Source organism: Mustela putorius, unplaced genomic scaffold (assembly GCF_011764305.1).
Source record: "Mustela putorius furo isolate JIRA1106 unplaced genomic scaffold, ASM1176430v1.1 tig00003853_pilon_pilon_pilon, whole genome shotgun sequence".
NCBI lineage: Eukaryota > Metazoa > Chordata > Mammalia > Carnivora > Mustelidae > Mustela > Mustela putorius.
Window position 1 is genome coordinate 17,073,546 of NW_025422005.1, and position 24,344 is coordinate 17,097,889.

Sequence of the window (24,344 nt, forward strand, 5' to 3'; positions counted from 1 at the left end):
GCCTGGGTGGCTCGGTGGGTTAAGCCGCTGCCTTCGGCTCAGGTCATGATCTCGGGGTCCTGGGATCGAGTCCCACATCGGGCTCTCTGCTCAGCAGGGAGCCCACTTCCCTCTCTCTCTCTCTGCCTGCCTTTCCATCTACTTGTGATTTCTCTCTGTCAAATAAATAAATAAAATCTTTTAAAAAAAAGTTAGAGGGGTGCCTGGGAGGGTGTCATTTGAGTGTCTAACTCTTTTTTTTTTTTAAGATTTTATTTATTTATTTGACAGACAAATCACAAGGAAGCAGAGAGGCAGGCGGGGGGGGGAGCAGGCTCCCTGCTGAGCAGAGAGCCCGATGCGGGGCTCGATCTCAGGACCCTGAGATCATGACCTGAGCCGAAGGCAGAGGCATTAACCCACTGAGCCACCCAGGCGCCCCAAGTGTCTAACTCTTGATTTCAGCTCAGGTCACAGTCTCAGGGTTCTGAGATGGAGCCCTGAGTAGGGCTCTGAGCCCAGCATGGAGTCTGCCTGTCCCTCTCCCTCTGCAACTCCTCTCGCTTGTGCTCTTTCTCCCTCTCTCTCTCAAATAAATATATCAAATCTTTTTTTTAAAGATTTTTATTTATTTATTTTACAGAGAGAGAGAGATCACAAGTAGGCAGAGAGGCAGGCAGAGAGAGAAGGGGAAGCAGGCTCCCTGCTGAGCAGAGAGTCCGATGCAGGGCTCCATCCCAGGACCCTGCTGAGATCATGACCCAAGCTGAAGGCAGTGGCCCAACCCACTGAGCCACCCAGGCGCCCCAATATCAAATCTTTAAAAGAAATTGTTTTAGGGGCACCTGACTGGCTCAGTCAGTAGAGCCCGCATCTCTCTCTCTTTTTTTTTAAATATATTTTACTTAAATGTAAAATTTACTTGACTTAACATTATTAGTTTCAGAGGTAGAGTTCAGTGACTCATCAGGAATATATAACAGCCAGTGTTCATTACCGTACATGCCCTACTTAGTGCCAGTCACCCAGTTACCGCCCCTCCAGCCCCCCACCCCCCCCCATCAACCCTTGAGCCTGTGACTCTTGCCTTAGGGTTGTAACTCAAGCCCCACAGCAGGCAAAGAGACTATTAAAAAAAATTTTTTTTAAATCAGCATTACAGGGGCACCTGGGTGGCTCAGTCGTTAAGTGTCTTCCTTTGGCTCAGGTCATGATCCCAGGGTCCTGGTATGGAGCCCTGCATCAGGCTCCCTGCTTGGTGGGGAACGTGCTTCTCCCTCTGCTACTGCCCCTGCTTGTGTTCCCTCTCTCGCTGTGTCTCTCTCTGTCAAATAAATAAATAAAAATCTTTAAAAACAAAATAAAGCCAGCATTACAGATAGACGGGATGGTGTACAACTGATAAACTGTGGAAATATTTCTCCTTCAGTTGATATGTAACAGCCGCCCTAAACCCTGCAAGTGTCCCCAGCATCCCTGTAGCATCAGCCCACCACAGAGACCCTTCATTGTCATAAATAATTCTAGAAAGAATACCCCCATAATTGTACCACCTTTTGGTAAATACCTAGAATTGAATTCAATAAAAAGAATGCATATTCTAAGGTTTCAGATTCAGATTTTCAAAATGCCCTGTAGAAAGTATATGTTGACTGAAACTCACAGCAACGAAGTATGAAAGTGGCCATTTTTCCATGTCTTCTCTTTTTTTTTTTTTTAATTTATTTGACAGACAGAGATCACAAGTAGGCAGAGAGAGTGAGAGAGAGGAGGAAGCAGGCTCCCTGCAGAGCAGAGAGCCCGATGCAGGGCTCGGTCCCAGGACCCTGGGATCATGACCCGGGCCGAAGGCAGAGGCTTTAACCCACTGAGCCACCCAGGCGCCCCTCCAACTTTTTTTTGTAGTTTTTGCTCAAAAACCTGAAAGGTAAAAAATGGTACACTGCTTCAATGTGCTTTTCTTTCATTCCTCAAAATGCTGAATGTTCTTTCTTGGTTTATTGGCTATGTGCCTATTTGTGCTTTGGTAGGGCCTCTTTTCCCTGTTTTATAACAGACCTTTGAATATGAAGGTGATGGAAATACAAAGGAAACATTTGGATTCCAGAACAGGTCTGGGGACTGTTTTTCCCTCTCCTATTCCCTTTAATGCTTTCCACGGAGTTAAGAGAGGAATGATTTTTACTCATTCTGGAAAGGCTTTTCATAAGAGAAATCTTAAGACAGAGAACAGAAGATGCTGAGATTACAAGGGCTTTTTACTGTAGAGGATTTTCCTCTCCAATCTACCCTTTCCCGCTTCGAGCTGTAGAAAGGTTGCTGTGTTCTTTGTAGCCAGAAAAACTGAATCATACCTCATGTGATCTTTCTGGCTTGCTTTACTCTCTGGGCCAAGTAGGTCCCCACCCAGGAAACCTCCTCACTCACAAGCTGTGCTTCTGCAGAGAAGACCCCACTTATTGTCATCTTACAAACCCTGATGCACCATGTCTCTGCCACTCACCAGCTGTGTGTCCTTGCAGGAGTCCCCTAACCTCTCTGTGCCTCAGCTCCCTCTGAAATGGGGAAAGCATTACCTCTCAAGTGTTTTTGTGAAGATTAGATAAAGTAATCTCTGTAAGGCATTGGCCACGGTATAGGTGCTCAAGAAGCATCCATCACACTAGTAACTGATGATGGATTTCCTTTCAGTTTGTTATTGGTGTCTATGTGTGAGGCGTGTCCTTGTCTGGCTTTCTCTTTCTTTCAGCTGAAAACTCACTCAACTTTTCAGAACAACAATAAACCAAGCTCTTTTGCCTTAACCCACATGGGTTTGAAGCTTTTGATGACAAGCAATAGAAATTAACTAGAGCTCAGGCACCTGGGTGGCTCAGTTGTTTGGGCGACTGCTTTCAGCTCGGGTCCTGATCCCATGGTCCTGGGGTTGGGCCCGCACTGGGATCCCTGCTTGGCAGAGGGCCTGCTTCTCCCTCTCCCTCTCTCCCTGCTTGTGTTTCTTCTCTCACTGTGTGTGTCTCTCTCTGTCAATTAATAAAATCTTGAAAAAAAAAAAAAGAAATTAACTAGAGGTTAACAGAAAAGAAGGAGGGGCACCCTCCTCCTGGGTGGCTCAGTCATTAAGTGTCTACCTTCAGCTCAGGTCATGATCCCAGCGTCCTGGGATCGCCCCACACCAGGCTCCTCACTGATCAGGGAGCCTGATTTTCCCTCTTTTCCCTCTCCCTCTGCTACTCCCTCTGCTAGTGCTCTCTCTCTCTGTCAAATAAATAGAATTAAAAAAAAACACACACACACAAAAGAAGGAAGTGGGGAGAATTTCTTACAAAGACTCAGTGGCGTCTCAAAGATTCCAAGAGCTGCTGAAATGGGGATTTTTCTCCCTGTTTCTCCCTGAAGGTCTGATGTATTTCCCTCTCCTTGTCTCCCTGTCTTGCTCTAGACTGGCTTTCTCCCCCAGTATAGCCATCACCAAATGCTTCTCTCCATTATAGTCTCTACCGCAGGTAGATACCCACTAACTGACCCTAGATCCTCAAACCAGGATCTAGTTAGAAAGATTTTGATTGGCCCAGATTTGGCCACATCCAATCAGATGCTGTCCCTTAAATACATAGTAAATAACTGCCAGAGGGCCAATGAGTTCACCAAAGTTCCTCTTTATAGCAGAGCCAGCTCAGAAGCTTAGGCTTTGAGAGGGATTAGGAGAGAGGTGACCAGAAATTGAATCCAGAGCTCCCAGAATTGCCCCCAGAAGGTCAGACCTTAAAAGACCTTCATGCATTACCTTGTTTAACCTTTGTCCACATTTTATAGAGAAGGAACAAGGCCCAGAGGTATGTGTTTGTCTGAGGCAGTCCAGCCAATCAGTGACTGAGCTGGAACCAGAGCTCCTGGCACTATGGCCCCATCTCTAGGTTTCAGAAGACCAGACTTGATTTCTCCAAGAGCAGTGCTGTCTGGTAGAAATTTCTGTAATAATGGAAATGTTTCATGTCCATGCTGTTCAAAATGGCCGCTCTTGAGCTTGTCACTTGTGGACATTGAAGTTGAGGAACTGAATTTTAAGTTTTATTTAGTTTTAATTAATCTATATTTAAACCACCACATGTGGGTAGTGACTCCTGTATTGGACAGGATAGTCCTACAACCTGAAGTCTTCTGATCTCTCGGGAAAGGAGTAGACATCAAATCCCCACTAGTTGAAGAATCAAAAGATAACAACAGAGAATTCATGCGAGAAGATACATGGAGAAAACTATTACTTTGTAAAAGTATTTAGTAATTATGGAAATCTAAAACAAAATTGCCTTAAGCTCTCTCCTTTTTGCCTGTCAAACTGGTGAAAATAATTAACAGCTGTAAATTATACCATCTAATCTCCCAACAACCTTGTGAAATAATAATTTTGAGTATTCTCAGAATGCCTGGGCCAATCATGCCTCCGCCCTTTATGACCTGTGTGTTCCCGAATAAACAACTTAGCCTTCATTTCCTTGTCTGTTACTAATATGACTATCTACATGAGAGAGTGTTTTCTAGGGGCAAATGGACAACTGCATGCAGAGGGCTCAGCACAGTACCTGGCACGCGATACATACTCTACATGTGAGCAGGGATTGTTATCTCCATTTTACACGTGGCTCAGGGAGGGCAACCAGCTTGCTCCAAATTGCCCACCTGTTAAGGGTTGAGGCCAAGATTCACACTGAGGGGTCTCTGTCTCCAAAGCCTTCCTCTGGGCTGTTTCTTTACATGGCTCAGGATCCATTAGCATTCTCCCTTCTGCCCCCATTCATCCCTTTCTTATTCCCCTGCCTCTAGAATGCTGGTGACTCTGTGGGGGTCTCTAGATTCTGGTTGTCGCTCAGACCGAGCTCCCGAGCACCCCTCCATGCATTGGGAACCTCCTGGACTATACACACTGGGGAGGGGGCGGCTGCTGCAGACCTGCTGGTGTGGGGAGGGAGCTCCCTCCTTCCATCCTGCAAGAAGAGGCTGGCCTGGTGAGAATGAAGAGGAGCCATGAACTGGCAGAGCTGTATCGCCAGGTCTTTGGATCCTGAAACCAGTTTCCTTCCCAACGCTCCACAGATACTCAGAATCAGAAGCTGAACGACCAGGAATGGTGATAAACACAACGATCCCAAGGGCCTCACTTTACCTCTTATAACTTGTGGGACTTACAGCTAAGGAAGTATCAACACACCCAGATGCCAAATAATGAGTGACAAACAAAGCTTAGACGAAGGTGAAATTAGCTTCAGGATCCCACCACTCACAGATCATTTCTCTGCCACCACCTGTGTCGGAAGAGGGAGGGCCAGGGGTGGGGCAGTGGGATCAGCTCAGTGCTGTGCTAATAGTCCCCATGTAATAGCCCCCAGCTAATAGCTGCCCCCATGTCCCACCTAACTGTTGCCCAGGTTCTAAGAGCACGTTACCCTGTAGTTTGTGGTTAGAACGCCCCCGTGTGTTTCCACTGTGTCATAAGTTCTTGGAAGGAGCCTTTATCAATATCATCAAGATTTACCAGTGAGGGGCTTATCTCCTTGAATCACCACCACAACAAGAAGCTGGTGGACACCCACACCCGGAGGGGCTAAAGGACCACTGAATGAATGGGAGTGGCGTGGCCAGGACTCTGATCCGATTGGGTCAGCCTTCTCAGAAGCCCGCTCTTTCTGCCACCTTCCCTTTCACCAAACGGGTCTCCAGGCACAGGGTTCCAGAACCTCTGGAGGCTGCCAGGATGGTACTGGCCTCAGTCCAGTAGCTTGTCCTCAGTTCTGGGGCCAGCCCTTCCCTGTGGGAGACTTCCCCGCCCCCCAGTCCCTGTTCATCTTCTTCCCAGGTCCTACCCTAAACATTCATTTAGCAAGCCAGGGCTGGAGGCTGGGACCACGGAGATGAGTAGGGTCGGACTTACAGCCTTCCTTCAGGCATGAGTTCACTGAGAGGCAGCGCTGGGCTCTGGTGGAGACTCTGGGGTCAGACAACTTGAGTCCTGCTACTTTCTCCCCAGCAGACCTGCTCCAGACCCTCAACGCCCTCATTGCTCAGGTGGAATTAGCGGTCGCATAAAGGTGACAGTAGTACAGGAGTTGGGCCCTGAAGGCGGTAGCAGTCATTCTGCATCATTCACCAAACTCAGGGTTTGCCATGGGTCAGGCCGTATGCAGGCGGCTGGAGACAGGGATAAATCCATGCGGTCTGTGATGCCCAGGCAGGACCAAGAGGCACCGATGTGAAAGGCTAGAGCTCTGACCCCCTTGCTCCGTCTCTCCCCACCCTTTCCTAGACGCCTCCCTCCCACAAACACACACAGGCCTGAATACCCACGGACAGCAAGTCTGGGGACCACCTCCCACCCCAGGCCCGTCTTTGACCCTTCCTAATGGTCACTTAGGGCCACCCTTCCTAGGGCCACTTCCTAATGCCCAGCCTGGTACTAGGGGTGGTGGTGGGGTATCAATCAGCATCTGAAAGCCCAAAGGAGCCTCATTTCAGTGGGCAGCAGGCTCACCCTCATCCCAGGCTGGAGGGGGAGAGTCCACCCCCTGTGAGATGGGTGCTGGGTTCTTCCCATGCATCCCAGGGCTAGCAGGCCAACAGGAACAAGGGACCTAAGGGGCGGGCTGGAGAACTTGTCTGTAAAAGGGGGTGGGGCGCAGTGCTGTGTTGGTCTGTTCTAGGTGGGAGGAGGTACGGAGGGGCTTCTCCTGGCTCTGGAGGTAGGCACATTCTCCTTGGGGCTGTCGGAGGGACCAGAGCATCCGCAGGTGTGAGGTGTTGAAGAGACCCCCCTCTTCGCCCTCCTGGCCACCTGTTTTCTTCTCTTGCCTCACCCTCTGCTGTTTGGGCTGACCCAGTCCCAAGGAAGAGAAGTGATAGTGGGCAATTCATGCCCCAAGAATGCCTGTCCTCTCTCTGAGCAACTCCCAGCATGGGCAAAGAGAAGACCCACATCAACATTATGGTCATCGACCACGTGGATTCGAGCAAGTCCACCACGACAGGGCATCTCATCTACAAATGTGATGGCATTGACAAGAGGACCGTCGACAGGTTTGAGAAGGAGACTTCAGAGGTGAGGCTGCTCTGCCTGCGCCTCCCCACCCCTCCTTCCTAGCCTTGGATTCCCTAGGAGGGACTCCTCCTGGTGGGGGTGGTGAACGCTCACCTCCGCTGAGCACCTACTGGGCTGGTAGGCGCTTTCCCTCTCAATCATGCCAGGCAGGTGCTGTGGTTGCCATCTTCTAGGTGAGACAAATGAGGCTCAGAAGGGTTAAGTAACTTACCTGAGGATGGTGCCAAGATTTAAATCCCAGTGTGACACAGATGCCATGCCATATCTCAGGAGCTAAAGCTGCCATTTAGAAGCAGGGAAAGGATTTATTTTCCATGCATCTACCATGGACCTTAGGGTAGCCCCCATGGATACAGTGTTAAAGGCAAGCCTTGCCCCCAGAAACTCCTGGCCACGCACCCTTCCATCACACAGTAAGCTCTGTAACAGCATGGGTGTTGTAGGAGCCCAGGTCATGGACAATGAACATGTTTAGAGAAGCCTTGAAGGACTCCCAAAGGAAGGGATCTCTTCTGAGCCTTGGGGAAATGGGGTAGGTGTCTGTGACCACAAGGCGATTGGAACAGCAGGTGTAGAGCATCTGAGATAGAGTCATTGCCTGGTAGGACAGGAGACGTGGGCCTTAAATGTCCTGCCAAAGAGCCTGGTCACTTTCCCTGCAGCAACTAAAGGGTTTTAGGCATGGGAGTGATGGGAATCAGGCAAGATCTTTTTAGGAAGAGCACACTGCTGCAGCATGGGGAGAACAGGCTAAAGGGCCCAATGCTAGGGGCTGGGAAGCAGGTCAGGAGGTTGTTGCCATCGACCACAGGAGTGAGGACGGTGGCCTGGGCTCAGGCAGCAGCAATGGGCATGGAGAGTAATGGGTGGAACCCAAGGATGTGGAGGTGGGGAATCCACAGAACTTAGGAGTTAGCTGTAGAGGAGGGGGTAAGGGAAGAAGAAGAGTTGAGGGTGGCTTCCAAGTTTCCAGCTTTGGCAATTGGAAAGTCAGTGACTACCAGCGGCAGAGCTGATCTGGAGTCCGAACAGGTCTGCTCTAGACGTGGGAAATCTGAGGTGTCCACGGGGCTTTCTGTGCTCACATCCAGGAGGGCAGCTGAATATTGAAGTCTGGAGCTCAAGACGGAAACCCAGGCTAGAGACTAAACCATGGGAGTGAGCTGGAAAGAATGAGGGACAGAGCCCTGGGATGGGCAGAGCAAGAGCCCATGCAGGGGAAGGAGGAGGGAGAGCCAGGGAGGGGAGTGAGAGATCTTAGAGTTGGTGAACCATCAGACAAGACCGGAGTAGTCTGTAGAACCAGCTGCTGCAGAGATAGAAATAGGACAGAGGAGAAAAAGCAACAGGTCATAAATCAGTGCCATCAGCTGGCTTCCTCGGATACAGTCAGAATTGTTGTGGGGGCGCTTATGTGGCAGGGGCTGCCAAGGAAATCGTTAGAACCGTGAGAAAGAGACTGGTCCCTAGCCAATATGGTAGAAGCCTAGCCATTTGCTATGGAAAAACAAATGAATTGATGTGGTTCTCAAACTTTCGGGTCTCAGGAACCCTCTGCATTCTTAAAGGCACCCCAATGAGTTTGTTTATGTAAATTAGATCTATATATTTATGATATTCAAAATTGAAACTGAGGTTTAAAAATGCTTCATTCATTTAAAAATAGTAGTAATAAACTTCTTATATTAATGTAAATGTGACACTTTTTTATGTATGAAAAATAACTGTTTTTCAAAACAAAGAATCTTGGGAGGGTGACGTTTTTGCTGATATCTTTAATGTCTGGCTTAATAGAAGACAGCTGGATTCTCATCTGTTTCTGCAATCAACCTGTTGTGATTTCACTTGTCATTTAGCCTCTAGAAAACACCACTGCACAAAGATGAGAAAATGAGAGAGTGAAAAGGCAAATAATGTCTTAGCATTATTAAAACAGCTTTGACCATGCAAACCCTAAAAGGTTTTGGCGTCCCTGACCACTCTTTGATAGCTGCTTATCTAATGGACTTCATAAAATAGAAGTTCCTACAGTAGCATAAGTTAGGACATGTGGGTTCTATTTCTATCTTTCAAACTAATTAGTTTTCTTAAGGAAGCCACCTGGTCTCCAGTCTTTCCTTTTCTCCACTCTTCCCTCTAATCAGAGCCAAAATGAACAGATGCTCAGGACCCTGGAGCTGGCAAGTGGTAGAGTATACCCGAGACCAGCATGTTAACTTGAATATGCTACCAGCTTCTGGTAGCTTTTTACCAGGGTTGAAAGCAGCTCAAATTCCCCAGGCTGCCATGGTTAATTATCAGTCATAGATACCACTTAACTAACATAGGGTAGGGGTTAAGATTTTGAACTTGAGTCTGATGCTTTGCGGTTCAAATCCTGACGCCGCCGTTGTTTATTAATCCTATGATCTTGGGTGAGTCAGTTAATTTCTCTGTTTCTTCATCTGCAAGATAAGGGTAATACTTCACTAAGTTGTTGTGAGATTAAATGAGCTAACCCACGTTAAGTGCTTAAAACAGCTCCAAGTTCAGGGTCAGCATTACTTACGTGTTTGCGATTACTGATGTGAGGGCTTGCTGACCTTGTGCCAGGTCCGCATGCCTGCCTAGGCACTTTATCATTTGGCCCTGGGTCGCTGTGACTCTCAAACCAGCTCTGAAAGAGAAACTTAATTATACAAGTAATAAATTCTATTGTTTGAAAAATTCAAAGGTCTCTCCGTACACTGCCCTGTTCCCATCCCTTTGACTCTCAACTCATTTTGGAACTTCCTTCTTGGTTGATGGGGCAGCTTTGGATCTAGGGGTGACCCTAGGCCTTTCCCTCTTATTCCAGGCCCAGGTGGGAAAGGCTCTTTCAAGTATGCCAGGGTGCTGGACAAGCTGAAGGCAGAGTGGGGACGTGGCAACACCATTGACATCTCCTGTGGGAGTTTGAGACCAGAAAATTCTACATCACCATCATCAATGCCCAAGGTCACTGTGACTCCATCAAGAACATGATCACAGGCACCTCTGTCATCTTGGCTCTGAGTTGTCTTGGCTGTGCTTCAGGGATGGGCAGTGTCATCTTGGCTCTGCTTTGGGGGTGGGCAGTGGGTGTCCCACCAGAGACGTCTTGGCTCTGCTTCGGGAGTGGGCAGCGGGTGTCCCTGGCCAAGTCTGAGTTGGGCCTTCTCCCCTCTGTCACTTGGGCCAGGCAGACTGCGCTGTGCTGATTATGGCAAGCAGTGTAGGTGGATTTGAGTCTGACATTTCCAAGAATGGGCAGACCCATGAGCATGTACTCCTGGCTTACAAGCTGAGTGTGAAGCAGCTCATTGTGGCAGTCAATAAGATGGACATCATGGAGCCTCCTTATAGTAGCACACGCTTTAAGGAGATCAACAAGGAGGGGAACGCCTATATCAAGAAGATCGGTTACAACTCTGAAGCTGTCACCTTTGTGCCCATCTCAGGCTGGTATGGGGACAACATGATAGAACCCAGCACCAAGGTGAGAACTGACTGGGATGGGATTAATCAAATGCAACCTTCCCAAATCTTTGAATGTCTTTGAGAATTTATAGCATGCTAATGGGCCAATCACTGTGAATTATCCCCATTTTACAGATGAACAGAGGTTACTCAAGACTACACAACTAGTAAGCATAGAGCTGCATTGTGCAATGTAGCATTTAGTTACATGGGGTTATTAAGTTTTTTTTTTAAGATTTTATTTATTTATTTGAGAGTGAGTGAGAGAACACGAGTGGGGGAGGGGAGGGATGGAGGAGAGGGAGAAGCAGACTCCCCACTGAGCAGGGAGACTGATGCAGGGCTTGATCCTAGGACCTTGGAATTATGACCTGAGCTGAAGGCAGACAATTAACTGAGCCACCCAGATATTAACTTTAATAATTTAAGTAGCATAAAATCATTTCAGTCCCTTAGTTGTATTAGCTATATTTCAAGGGCAGCACAACCACATGTGGCTGCCATATTGGACAGTGAAGTTACAAAATATTTCCATCATTGCAGAAAGTTCTGTTGAGCAGTCCTGGCAAAGTATGGAATTCTAGTCCATGCTCACAGCATCTACTTCTCTAGGCAGGTTGGGAAGTGTCAGGGCAATATAAGTGTGTCTAAGATAGAGTCACTGTGCTCATGGATCCCAGAGTCTAGCAGGGTTTAAAATTATTAAATGAGTGTCTCCCTACAAAGGAAGTCTATCTCCGGCATCAGACCTGGGGTCAAACCCCAGCTTTCTCCCTTGCCCACAATAAGGAATTAATATTCTTAATATTAATTCCTAATGGACTCACTTCATGGGACTGTGAGAATTAAATGAGATCAGCTCATGCATACAGTTAGTGCTCAAATACTAGCTGCTATCCCTTCCTACTTTACTGCCTAAAGCCTACCTTTTCCACAACTGTCTTGAGGGTTCTTAGCTTTTTCTTCCACGTTTACATAGCATAATCTTTTTCTGAAGATAAAAGTAATGTCTAACATTTTTACAATGACCCTTTCATGCAGATATGAAGCATAAACTTCATGGCTTATAGATAACCTAGTTTTCATGCAGTTCTTTCTAGATATCCACAGCTGGACTAAAACTGTATGTAATTTTCTATAAAACTCCTTATTTTTTAAAATTTCCTATTCCATTTAAACGTGTTGAGTACTTAGTGGGTGTTTTATGTTGTAGATCACAGAGGTGCATTAGACTGTGTGGTCATACCCTTTATTAAGGGAAAATGGTATTGAGAGATTACTATGTGCCACACACCAGACTAAACACTTTACATGCACATAACCCTGTAAAGAAGGCATTTTATTCCCATGTAAAATAAGAGAACTTGGACACAGTGTAGTTAACTAATAGCCCAAGGTCACCAGCTTCTAAGAATATTGTTTCTAGTTTCATTAAAAACTGCCATAAGCATCTTCGTAAATAAATCCTTGCATGTGTCCTCAACTTAATTAGAATAAGTTTCTAGTGAAACAAAGGGTAGGCATTATCTTCAAGTCTTCTGACACATACTGCCCAATTGTCCTTAGGAGAGATTAGAGTTACCACTGGGCAGTGTGTTTCTTTGGGTGGTACGGTGGTATTTGCATACTGGACACTGTCCTTGGTGCTGAAGGTGTGGTCGCAAACAAGATGACACGGTGCTGGGACACTAAAGGTCTTCTGGGGATGGTGGTAATGCAGTGGATGATGACAAGTGCTAAGAAAAAGGTAAGGGTGAGGGAGGCATGGTATGATCTGTTCCTCTATATTGGGTGGTGAAGGGGGCGGTGGGGGGCTCTTCTAAGCAACAGTAGAACTGAAACCTGAAGCTCTGATGCCCATTTCCTCATTTCCTAAGTATTACCACATAGTTCAGCTAGTGAAATAGGGGATTTCATTCTTTGTACCTTTGGGTATTTATTAGGCATCTAGTATGTTCTAAAGGATTTTATTTATTCATATGACAGAGAGAGAGACTGTACGTGCTTAGGCACGGGGAGAGGCAGAGGGAGAAGGAGAAGTAAGCTCCCCCCTAGAACAGGAAGCCTGATGTGGAGCTTGATCCCAGGGTCATGACTGAACTGAAGGCAGATACTCAAACCGACTGAGCCACCCAGGTGCCATATCTAGTATGTTCTAGATGCTAAAAGAACAAAATATGCAGTCAGTGGACTGCATAGTAGATTTAGGGTTTAGCCTCCACTTCCAAGAAATACCTGTGACATCAGAGACCTCAGTTTTCCCATTTTTAAGATGGGGATAATGCTGACCTCATAGACTTAGTTAGGCCTCTGAGTTGGCATAGAGCCAAGTTAGTTGTTAAGTTCCTCAAACTAACAGAAGAGCTTATCTTTATCAATGAGGCTGGTGTTTGAGCGGGAAGTTGGCCCATAGAAAGGTGTCAACTGGAATCCCAGTTAATCCATATCTGAAGGCAAAGATGATATCTCTGGTGAGCTTTGGCCAAGGTTTTTAGAGAAGCAAATATGGTATCTACTTAAAAGGCCTGTATACAATGCACTGTCATCCTTAAGGTCATCCTTCTAGAAGGACTTATGCTCAATAATGCTGCCCTTGCCTAAGATGTTGGGGAATAACTAGTCTTTAGAAGGTATAAATGTTAGAGTATTTGAGTCTTGTTTGTATTCTCATTCCTGAGTCTTACTTAACTGTACTGCATGTTTTCTCTGCTCCTCCTGTATAACGAGCAGATGAAATGAGACCCAAGGGCTAATCAGATTCAAGGAATCTCTGCTTCCTAAAAATATTGGCTCCAGTGAGGAGCAAAACCTATAAGATTTAGAGTAATGGCCACCATTTAGTGGGTATATAGTACATGTCGAACATTGTGCTTGATGGATTGTGTGTGGTCTTTTGTGCCTTTACTTGAGCCTGCAAGGTAAGTGGTGATATCTGTTTCATAGATGAGGAAGCTGAAGCTCAGAATGTATTAAAAATTGCTTGAGGTCCCATTTTTAATACACGTTGGCACCTGGAACAGGTTCCCTCAAGCTAAGCAAGCTGCACATTTGGTGGCTTTTTCAGATTTCCTGATTTAAAGTCTAGAAGATTATCAGGAAGGAAGGAATCATGGTGGGCATGACACTGCTAGAAACACTGGACTCCATCATGGCCCCTGCCCAGCCTACAGATAAGCCCCTGTGGCTGCCTCTGTAGGATGTATACAAGATTGGGGGTGAGTATATGTTATATGGGGGTGCTTGGGGTTGGGAGCACACTGAAGTCTGGCTGCTGACAGCTCTGGTTGCTTTGTCCCCCTGACCCTCAGGCATCAGCACCTTGCCCATGGTGTGGGTGGAAACAGGCTTCCTCAAGCCAGGCATGGTGGTGACCTTTGCCCTCTGCAATATCACCACAGAGGTCAAGTGTGTAAAGATGCACCACGAGGCCCTGGCTGAGGTCCTGCCTGGAGATAATGTGGGCTTCAATGTGAGGAATGTGTCAGTGAAGGACATCGGGCAGGGCTACGTTGTGTGAGACAGTAAGAATGACCCACCCTTGGAAGTAATGAGGCTCATCTCCCAGGTGAGGAGGCCCATTTAAGGGGTGTCACCTGAGATAGTCACACTGTCCTATGAGCAGAATGATTCACTGGGTCATTCAGGAAGTGAGCACTGACCGGCAGTGTAGGTAGAGTCAGACTGTTCAGGTTAGAATCCTGACTATAACTTCTTTGTCACTTTGCCCTTAAACAAAACAATGCAGTTCAATTTCTTGTTTATTTCCACAGTATGGTCTTAAAGACTTAAAGTAGTCAATTTCAAATCAGGTGGATTAGAATCACCTGGGATGCAACTCAAAAATGCAGATTCCTAACATTTTCCCCAGTGGTTCCAGGGAGTGATTTGGTAGACATGGGTGGAAACTGGGAATCTGTATGTTAGAGCTCTCGGGTGTTTCTTTGGCCCAGAGTTAGAATGTGGAGGCTGTTCTGAATGCAACGCCTGGCACATTCTTGCTTCTGAAGGTGGAGGCTGGCACTATCTCGCAGTGACTTTGGGAGCATTACATGAGGTGATGATAGGTAAAACAGCTGACCTCGGGCCAACAGGTCACCTAACAAGTTAGTTAGTTGCTACTGTAATGCATTTTTCTAAATGGCCGGGAAAAGTAGTACATAAATAACATGTATGTGTGTGGGTTTCAGTATCACTCATCCCCAGCTCTGCCACTTCCTGCTATTTCATCATGGGTAAATTATCCAGGCCCTGTGCTAAGCCAATGAAATTAGAATGCATGAGACACGCTTAGCACAGAACTTGGTATACTCTACAAATGTTCAAATGCTCACTGTAATTTTTTTTTAAAGATTTTATTTATTATTTATTTGACAGAGAGAGAAATCACAAGTAGGTGGAGAGTCAGGCAGAGAGAGAGAGAAGCAGGCTCCCGCTGAGCAAAGAGCCCGATGCGGGGCTCGATCCCAGGACACTGAGATCATGACCTGAGCCGAAGGCAGCGGCTTAATCCACTGAGCCACCCAGGCGCCCCTGCTCACTGTAATTTAAAGTGTGTCCAAGATGGGACACCTGGGTGGCTCAGTCAGTTGAGCATCTGCCTTCAGCTCAGGTCATGATACCAGGGTCCTGGGGTCTAGAGTCCCATATCAGCAGGAAGCCTGCTTCTCTCTCTGCCTGCCTCTTCTGCTGGTGCACTTTTTCACTTTCTCATAGATAGATAGATAGATAGATAGATACATACATACATACATACATACATACATAGTGTTCCAGGTGCCTGACCTCTTAGCTGGTTAGGGCTACTTTGCCTGGAGGATGCTGGGCTGACACCCTTCCGGCTCCCATCCCACCGTGGGTTCCAGATGATCACTCTCAACCACCCTGAGAGCATGGCAGCTGGCTGCTCACCAGTTCTGGACTGCCACATGGCTCACATTTGCAGACCTAAGGGAGAAAACTGACCGGTGCTCGGGCAAGAAGCTGGAAGACAATCCCAAAGCCCTGAAGTCTGGGGACTTGGCCATCATTCAGGTGATTCCAGGAAAGCCCATGTGTGTGGAAAGCTTCTCAGAGTACCTGCCCCTTGATAAGCACCTTGGACAGCACTTGGATCCTAGGAGCGGCCTCTTCCTCCTCCTGGAGCCAGGGAACCAACGTGTCACTCCCAAGCCAGGTTGCAGAACCTGGTCAGAAGGACCAGAGTTCCACATTAGAAGGGGGAAAAAAATAAAGAAAAAAAAAAAAAGGAAAGTGGCTTGCCTAGGGTGACACAGCAAGGCAGGGCCACTTTAGAGACTTGTTACTCAAAGTGTGGTGGGTGGACCAGCAGCACAGGCATCCTGGGAGGGGGTTAGAAGTGGAGAACCTCAGGCACCATCCAGACCTGCTGAATTCAAATCTTCAGCTTCACAAGATCCCCAGGTAACTGGGATGCACATCAGTTTGAGAAACCCTGATTTAGAGGAAGTTAATAAAGCAGAAATTAGGAAGGATTTTTCTTTTTCCTTCTTATTCAGTGTAGTGGTTTTCAAACCTGGGGGATAATCAGAACCACTGATGGACCCTATTAAACCCAGAGGCTCAGACCCTGAGAGATTCAGCTGGTCAAGGCTGCAGCCTAGGAGTCTGTTTCAAGTATATTATGCGTGGCTAGGTTTGAACAATTAACTTAGAATGTTCTGAATTCAAATATATAGAGAGTAGGCAATTTTACCTAGTGCCTGCTCTGTGCTAGAAGATATTTGTAAACAAACAAGTCCTTGCCATCAGGGCCTCCCAGTTAATGGGGAAGGGGGTGAATTTCAAAAGGCTAATTTTAGAGGCGGGCCACAGAAGTTGCCACATGAATCTTGCAAAGCTGGTTTAGTTCTTTCTACTTCTGCCAAAAATACTATGAGGTTGAAGCCAGATGCCAAAGCCTTGCCCTCCATAACCTGAAATCAGAGGAGCATTCAGGAACCTCTAGGAGAAGCAATTGCCAGGTTCACAGTTGAATGCATATGAGATCCATCATATGGGTGGTTGTGATGGTTACAGAGAAGGTGCTAGCAGCTTGGAGGCTGGGAGTATTAGTATTAGCATGTGGTGGGTGCACTAAAAGCAGTTTTCCCTGTGACCTTTACATATGGAAGTAGGACAGTCCAGTGGCTAAAAATGCAAGTACTGGTGTGAGACTTTCTGGGTTTTCAACCATCACAGCAAAGTGACCTTCTACTTCTTTGCCCCAGTTTCCCCAAGTGTAAAATAGATATAATGAGATCTACGAGTTGCTGAAGTTAATGCACTCCTATGTGTAATTCAGAGTATCACTCACTTGACCTCCTGTGCCAGTGTCCTATAGCTCATGTGCTGGTAGTATTCTCCACCTGTTTTTTCATGCCCTGTGTCCTAGGTCGCTTCCCTGTGCATGACATGAGGCAAACAGTGGCTGTTGGGGTCATCAAGGCTGTGGAGAAAAAAGCAGTGACTGGTGGTAAAGTCACCAAATCTGCCATGAAAGCGGCCAGGAAGTGAGCAGTGAGCCACAGCTGGAAAAGAACAGCTCAAGGAGAAGCTTTAGACTTACTCTTCTCTTGCCTGAATGGTCTTAAATCTGCCTTGCTAATGCACTTTTCTTTTTGCTAATGAGTTTGAGGCATGGGAATAAAGCACAGCAAGACTTTTTGCCTCTGCCTCTGCTCACCTTGATGTTGTAAGCAAGGAGGAAGAAGGTGGGGTACTCAGTCTAATGCTACCCCTCATCTTCCTTCTGGTGCCTGACTGGTGCAAGAACCAGAGAGCTAGGGTCACAGGAAGGAACAGGTGTAAAGGGGAAAGTCTAGGGCAGCTTTTGGCCCAGGCCAAGTTCATCAGTTCCTAGATGAACACCAAGACTCTGGTGTTAAACTGCCTAATTTAAATAGTATCTATAAAAGTTACTGATCCTTTTGTGTGCTATGCTTATCTTTAAAACAGGAAAACAACAGTATCTTCCTCCACAGGGATGCTGAAGTTTGAGTGAACTGGCACCAGCTGGGCATGGTAATCAGCTACTCTCATTCACATGGTGTGGACACTAGAGGCAAGTGAGCATTATTACAGGAAATTTCCGTTGCAGAAAAGTTGAGAGGAAGGGAATGAGCCTGAGATTTATAGGATGAGCTGTTTTATATTTCCTAGGTATATATTTCCCTCATAACTTCAGTTTAACAATTTGAGTCACAAAGTTGCAAGAGGCCATTTCACCCAGATTCCCCGAATCTTATTTACCACTTTTTCCCTGATTTGAAAGTAAGCTGAAGACACGATGGCCATTTACAACAAACAATGTAAATCCAACAATATTCTCTGATATAACCAAGGTGAAGTAATCAGAATGAAGATACTAAATTAACATGGGTACACCTCTGAAATCTGCAGACTTGATTCAGACTTTGTCAATTATTCCAAAAACATGCTTTATAGCAAAAGAAAATCCAGGATCGTGTGTTGTATTCAGCAGTCTTGTCTCTTTCTTCCAAGTTTTGGAGCAGCCCCTCCCTTGGCTCTGTTCCTCCCAGAGGTTTGTTTGAGGCCTGAGATCTTGACCCTGGCTAGTGACTGGCTGCCTGATGGAGGAAGCTCGAAGGTGCAGGTTGGGAGAAGGTGGATATCTCTTTGCTCTCCTCCACCAGCCCAGCTTTCCAGAAGTTCCTTGCATCCCTACTGGATGAAACCAGAAGAGCCTGAGGGCTTTTACCTCCCCTGTAGCAGTGGGAGAAGGGAATTATGGCAGAAGCGAGAGGCTTGCCTCCTTTTCCACCAAAGTCCTTTGCCCATTTATTCTTGTTAGAGAAACTGGCAGATTCAATACCAAGTTCTCCCCGGGATGAGGGTCCTGCTGCTGAGGATTAGCATAAACCAGAAAGCCCTATTATTGTTTGCCACTGGAGCCTGACAAAAACTAATCTGCAAGCCATTTTTGTGCGTGCAGGATGACTGTTGATTATAAACCATATCTAACACTTTTTGGCGGGGTGGAGGTAAAGGGTTGCTTGAATACAGTGAGTTTATATTTAGAGTAACCCTTCTTGTGGGCGCCTGGGTGGTTCAGTGGGTTAAAGCCTCTGTCTTCGGCTCAAGTCATGATCTCAGGGTCCTGGGATCCAGCCAGATCCTGCTGGCTCTGCTCAGCAGGGAGTCTGCCTCCTTCTCTCTCTGCCTGCCTCTCTGCCTACTTGGGATTTCTCTGTCAAATAAATAGAAACTTTAAAAAAAAAAAAAAAGTAACCCTTCTTGCGAGCTTAACTTTGTACTCTACACAATTTTCACCACAATCTTCTATAATATAGGTACCCATATTAAAGCCGAGAAAAACCGAGGCTGAACGAGGTCTAATTAGTAATCTGCTCTGGGTCGTGTAGCCAAGACAAGAGCAAACTGTCTCCACAGCTCAGGCCTCTTAAGCCAACCCTGTTCTCACTGTATAAATTCCATTTATTTACAATGTTACCGAATAAATTATATGCATTACAGTTTGCACAACTGACTTCACGTAGTCCTGGAAGTCTCATCACTCCAAGAACCACAAGGTTCGGAGACTGTGGGAAGGAAGGGCGCCCACGAGACCGAGTCCTACAGTACGCCGCGCCGCTCCCGCCCCTCTTCCTCCGCCGCAGCTCTCGGGGTATCCGGGGGAAAGAGCCCGCCTCCCGACCCATAAGGCCCTGGGCCGGAAGCTTCACTTTCTCTTCCTGTTCTCCACCATGGCGGTGAGTAGCTGAGGCCTGGGTTTGCTTCCCTTCATCCGCCTTCATCCGCGGCGGACCGAGGCCGCGGGAGCTGCCTCGTCCGCGGCTTGAGAAGAAGGGAGCCCGTAGGGCTGGCCGTGCCGAAACTGGCAGAGCCGTGCGGGCCGAGGGCGCGGAGCTGAACCCTGTGGTTTCCCCTCCCTCCCTCTTAGGAGCGGACTCAGGGCAGCCGCTGGGAGGGCTGAGAAGCTCGGCCCGTCGGCTGCAGGACGGGCCAGGGGAGCGAACGAAGTGGCTGGCGCACGGTGTGCAGACCTGTTAACGGTCCCGGGAACTTGAGACGTGCCGGGTGCTAGGGAGCCTCAGCCTGTTGCCTCAGGTTGGGGAAGGCGCTAGCCTCCTGCCGCGGCCGGCCGGTTGCTTCGGGATGGAATGGGGGAGGTCGCACAACCACGTGTTTCCTGTTTCCCCGGCGTTTAAACTCTGTTTGCGCCCGGGTCGGCCGGATAGTGCGGACGCGCTCCGACACCCTACACGCTGAGCTCCTTGGGGTTCCTCTTCTCCCTGTAGCTTTAACTCCCGATACCTATCCTAAGTTTTTGTTAGCCCGTTCTGTGCGTGGAGGAGGGAAGCCAGTCCCGAGCTGTCTTCTGCCGTGGTGCCTCCCACACGGACACCGTGATACTTTCTAAACTCTTAGGGCTTTGGAAGTAGGTATGCTGTGTATACAGACGCTGGGCGCGCGGCCGTCCGGGGTCGGGTTGTGTGTTGACTGCCCCGCTTCCCTTGTTGCAGCAGGATCAAGGTGAAAAGGAGAACCCCATGCGGGAACTGCGCATCCGCAAGCTCTGCCTCAACATCTGCGTGGGGGAGAGTGGAGACAGACTGACCCGGGCAGCCAAGGTGCTGGAGCAGCTCACAGGCCAGACCCCCGTGTTCTCCAAAGGTGAGTGGTGACAGCTGGGGGAGAGGACCGGAGTCTCGGTATGCCTGCATGTTTTCTGATTGACCTGGCGTCCAGCCGCTTTAGTGCCCATTTTGAAAGTGACAGTTGGTGTCCCTTAAAAGCATCAGGGTGGGGTTTGTTGTTGGAATACCAGGTTTTTAAGTTAGTAGAAATTAAGGGAGGACTAGTCCCAAGTAGAGATTCTTCCAGGGAACGTTGGAAAAGTTAGAAATGTTGGGAATGTCGTAAATAGTATTTGGCTTGATATACATTTGGAATTTATAAGCTCCATTAAGGACAGAGCTGTGTACCTGGACGGGCTGCGTGCAGATCCTGGCTCCATCATTTGCTGGTCTGACTTTGGCCTTTCTGGGTCTTAGCTTCCTTATTTATCTAGAGGGGATGATAACACGTGATAAGATTGTGAAGGATCAAACGGATTCTTTGAAGTGCCTGCCATATACAAATTCAGTGTAGACATTAGCTTTGTTTTGTTGCTTTTTTTGTTTTTTGAAGTTCCATTGCTTTATGGTAGTGGAATACAGCAAGTTCTTGGGTTCAGATCCTGTCTTTTATTACCAACTGTGATTTGGGGCAAGTTAACCTCCCAGAACTTCATCTGTAATATGAGGACAACCTTAGAATAACGCTTTAGAGAATCTTAGGTGTTTTCATTAATGTTTTATTTTCTTTAGAACACAGTCATCCTGTTTCTTTCCAGAGGCCTGTTCTGGCTGTGAACTTGGCCCATCCTGAGACTTAGACATTATGACTTCAAGCATTTTTTTATTTTTTAAGATTTTATTTATTTATTTGACAGAGCACAAGCAGGGAGAGTGCAGGGAGAGGGAGAAGCAGGCTCCCCGCCGAGCAGGGAGCCCAAAGCAGAACTCTGTCCCAGGACCCTGGGATCATGACCTGAGCCAAAGGTAGAAAGAGCTTGACTGACAGGCACCCAAGCGTTTCCTTTGAGCTCTTAATTGTCTAAGTATGACTGAGGACTTGGGAGTTGAAAAATATGTTTTCTGTGTTATGGAAGAAACAAGATGTGGGTGATACTGGTTGGAATGCCATCACTTGGGATTTGGGTAGATATTTAATGTTTCTTGGGAGTTATGGAGATGATGTTCCGGGGAAGAGGTGAGTGCAGTCGGAGTGTGATACCTGACTCCTTGTTTCCCCCTGCCTGCAGCTAGATACACGGTTAGATCCTTTGGTATCAGGAGAAATGAAAAGATTGCTGTCCACTGCACAGTCCGTGGGGCCAAGGCAGAAGAAATCCTGGAGAAAGGTCTAAAGGTGAGGCTGATCTCATCCTGGGATAATAATAGAGTGTCGACTTAACAAGTAGATAGTTATGGTGGTGGTGGTTATACTTCATGTACTGTCTTTGGTGCCTTGGCTTTTAAATTTTTATTTTATTATTTTTTAATCTAAAGGGTGTTTCCTTCACTCAGCAAGATTTAAACTGTTTTTCATGATTTCTCTGGATTTTTCCATGGCTTTTAGATGTTTGGAAAGTTCTATGACATCCATCGTTGGGATGTGATTTGGTGTCTTGGGGAAATGATGAGATTCTGCTTAGGATCCATTATACTGAATTGCATCTCTGGGGTCCTGAGTGTTGAGGTCTAAGCTAGTAATGTGGGTTTATTTGAGATGACAATGAGTGTGATTGCTGTATTTTTCTCCTTAGGTTCGAGAGTATGAGTTAAGAAAAAATAACTTCTCTGATACTGGAAACTTTGGCTTTGGGATCCAGGAGCACATCGATCTGGGTATCAAGTATGACCCAAGCATTGGGATCTACGGCCTGGACTTCTATGTGGTACGAATATTTAGTCTTCTCTACTCCTGATCTGTGAGGAGAGTGGGATCTGCTACTCCTTTATTTTGTGCGTGCTGCCTTGATGTTGGATCGAAGCCTGGAGTGTTGTCTGCCTTTGTGTTCTGCCCCTTGGGAAGATATGCCTCATTTGTGGCAGGTGGCAGGATGCAGCACTGAGTAGATAAGCAAGATCCTGCTATCACGAAGCTTATGTCTGGGATCTAGCAAGCACCAGTGTGGCTAATAAGTGGAAGGAAGAACTTTTCCACCCACTGAATTGAAAATTGGAGAGTTTGGTGCTGTATGTGGTGTGTGGATTGGCTGTACGGAGGCTGCTCCTTTCCCAGCTCCTTCCCTTAGACCTTGGGGGTAGCGTGTGTTCCATCCAGAGGACGTAGATGTGAGTTGGGTGAGGTGTCTGTCTGCTCAGTCAGGATAGGGATTTCAATGTAGAAATGACCATTTGTGTTACTGCATCATGTTTGCCCAGTTGTAAAGCCATGCAGCAAAAACCGGAAGTCCTGGCTAGTGTGGAACCGAGTCATGGCAGCACCCTCACATAGGGTTTGAGAACAGCAAGCCTTTAAGAAGCACTTTTGAGCTGAAGCAGAAGAGAAGAATAACTATTTCTTTGTGCTTCTCAGAATCTTAAGTTTTCTGTAATGCACATATTACAGTAAGCTCCCCCCCCTTTTTAAATGTTACTTTTATAATGTGCTTTGGAGACTGGGGAGCAGTGATGGAGACTCCTCAGCTCCTGTCGGAAGTTGGGCAGGGAAGTGGGGGGTACTGCAAGTTCCAGCCTCCAAAGCAGACCTCTAGTGTTGTATGTTGTCCAGGATGCTGGTAACTGGTTTATTAGACCCTGAGATCATGGGTCTCTTGTTCCGGAAATCATTGGGCCACCAGGTGACTCTTGATGATCAATCTCCAATGTGTGAGTCTTGTCCGTCTACTCTTGACTGTGAGCTGGCTAGGTGACTGTTGGTTATTCCTGGGACAGGTGCTGGGTAGGCCAGGTTTCAGCATCGCAGACAAGAAGCGCAGGACAGGCTGCATTGGGGCCAAACACAGAATCAGCAAAGAGGAGGCCATGCGCTGGTTCCAGCAGAAGGTAAAGCTGATTTATCTCAGGTGAACTGGTGGAATGTGGTGTTGATGAATGGAGTTGGGATTTGGGGGTGCAAAATCTAGCACCATTTGGTGGGTAGTTTCTTTAAAGATAGAGTATTTGGGCACCTTGGCAAATGTGGGCTTCCAGGGTTGGCGGTTCAGACACCCAAAATCAGGGTTTCTCCCCACCCCCACATATATAGATATCTGGAAGGGGAGGAATAGGTCTTTAATAGGAGCCCCCTTTCCTCAAGGTGTGGTGCAGTTTAGCACAGTGTAGCAGTTGTTAAAACTGGCCAGTTTCCTGCTTAGTTCAGAAGGGATGTGGGGTTCAGAGCTGAATTTATGTATCAGATGTGAGTTCTCAAATGTTAGCCATTGATGCCATCTTTGCTGTTGCCTCCTGTTGTGAAAAAATAAAATTTCTTCTCTTTCAGTATGATGGGATCATCCTTCCTGGCAAATAAATTCCCGTTTCTATCCAAAAGGCCAATAAAAACTTTTCAGTGAAATGTATATTACTGTTGTGTGTTCTGTGAAAGGAGCCTGGCCATATTCAAGTCCCTGGACCTCCAGCCACTTAAAGCTTCGATGGGAATAGCTGGTAACGACCCTGTTGTCCTCTGGATGCCAGTGTTTCCTGGCAGATCGAAGTGTGAGCTTCGCAGCGTTTCCTGTGCTCCCCACACTCTTGTCGTTAGGCTGTGGCGGTGCAGTAGTCACATGGAAACTGATTGTAGAGGAGGGGAGGGTATGAATATAGTGCTGGGGTTTGAATGTAGCGCTTTGGTTAAAGGTGGGGTACAGTGTTCCCATGTTGCAGGAGGCTCCCTTCTATTTAGTAATTCTGTTTTTCACTAGAGATTATACCAGCACTTGTGTCTGAGGAAGGGAATTTTACAGGCTTCAGCGTGTCATGTTTGGGATTAAATTTTGATTTAACTGTTCAGATTCCGTTTTCCTTTAAAATGAGAATGTATAGGATTGTTGAAGCAAAAATAAGCTTAGAAGAGCATGCTGTTTGAGGCAGATTTCCTGGATTTGATTCCTGTCCTCCTCTTTATCTGCTGTGCTACCTTAAGCAAGTTCATCTCTGCCCCAGTTTCTCATCTGTATCATGGAGACTAGTGATAGCCCTCAGAAGGTTAAATAGTTTAATGCTTACAGAATTCTTAGACTTGTGCCAGGCATGTAGGGCTCAAA

At 47.0% G+C, this 24,344-nt stretch overlaps 1 protein-coding gene and 1 pseudogene across 1 annotated transcript; both read left to right on the forward strand.

Moving 5' to 3' along the window:
• The first annotated feature begins 6,925 nt into the window (after window positions 1-6,925).
• Window positions 6,926-17,059, forward strand: LOC101680414 (annotated as a pseudogene).
• Window positions 17,060-19,167: 2,108 nt separating this feature from the next.
• On the forward strand, window positions 19,168-23,657 carry RPL11 (ribosomal protein L11). The gene is made up of 6 exons (XM_045063948.1): window positions 19,168-19,275; window positions 20,050-20,200; window positions 21,393-21,499; window positions 21,897-22,028; window positions 23,032-23,142; window positions 23,579-23,657. The coding sequence occupies exons 1-6, from the start codon at window positions 19,270-19,272 to the stop codon at window positions 23,606-23,608; spliced, it is 537 nt and encodes a 178-aa protein (XP_044919883.1). The 5' UTR covers window positions 19,168-19,269; the 3' UTR covers window positions 23,609-23,657.
• Window positions 23,658-24,344: the final 687 nt, after the last annotated feature.

Excerpts from the sequence above, each read along its gene's own strand:
- RPL11 (XM_045063948.1), top strand. Across the intron at positions 22,029-23,031 it reads ACGGCCTGGACTTCTATGTG|GTGCTGGGTAGGCCAGGTTT; the intron begins GTACGAATATTT and ends TTCCTGGGACAG. Across the intron at positions 23,143-23,578 it reads TGCGCTGGTTCCAGCAGAAG|TATGATGGGATCATCCTTCC; the intron begins GTAAAGCTGATT and ends CTTCTCTTTCAG.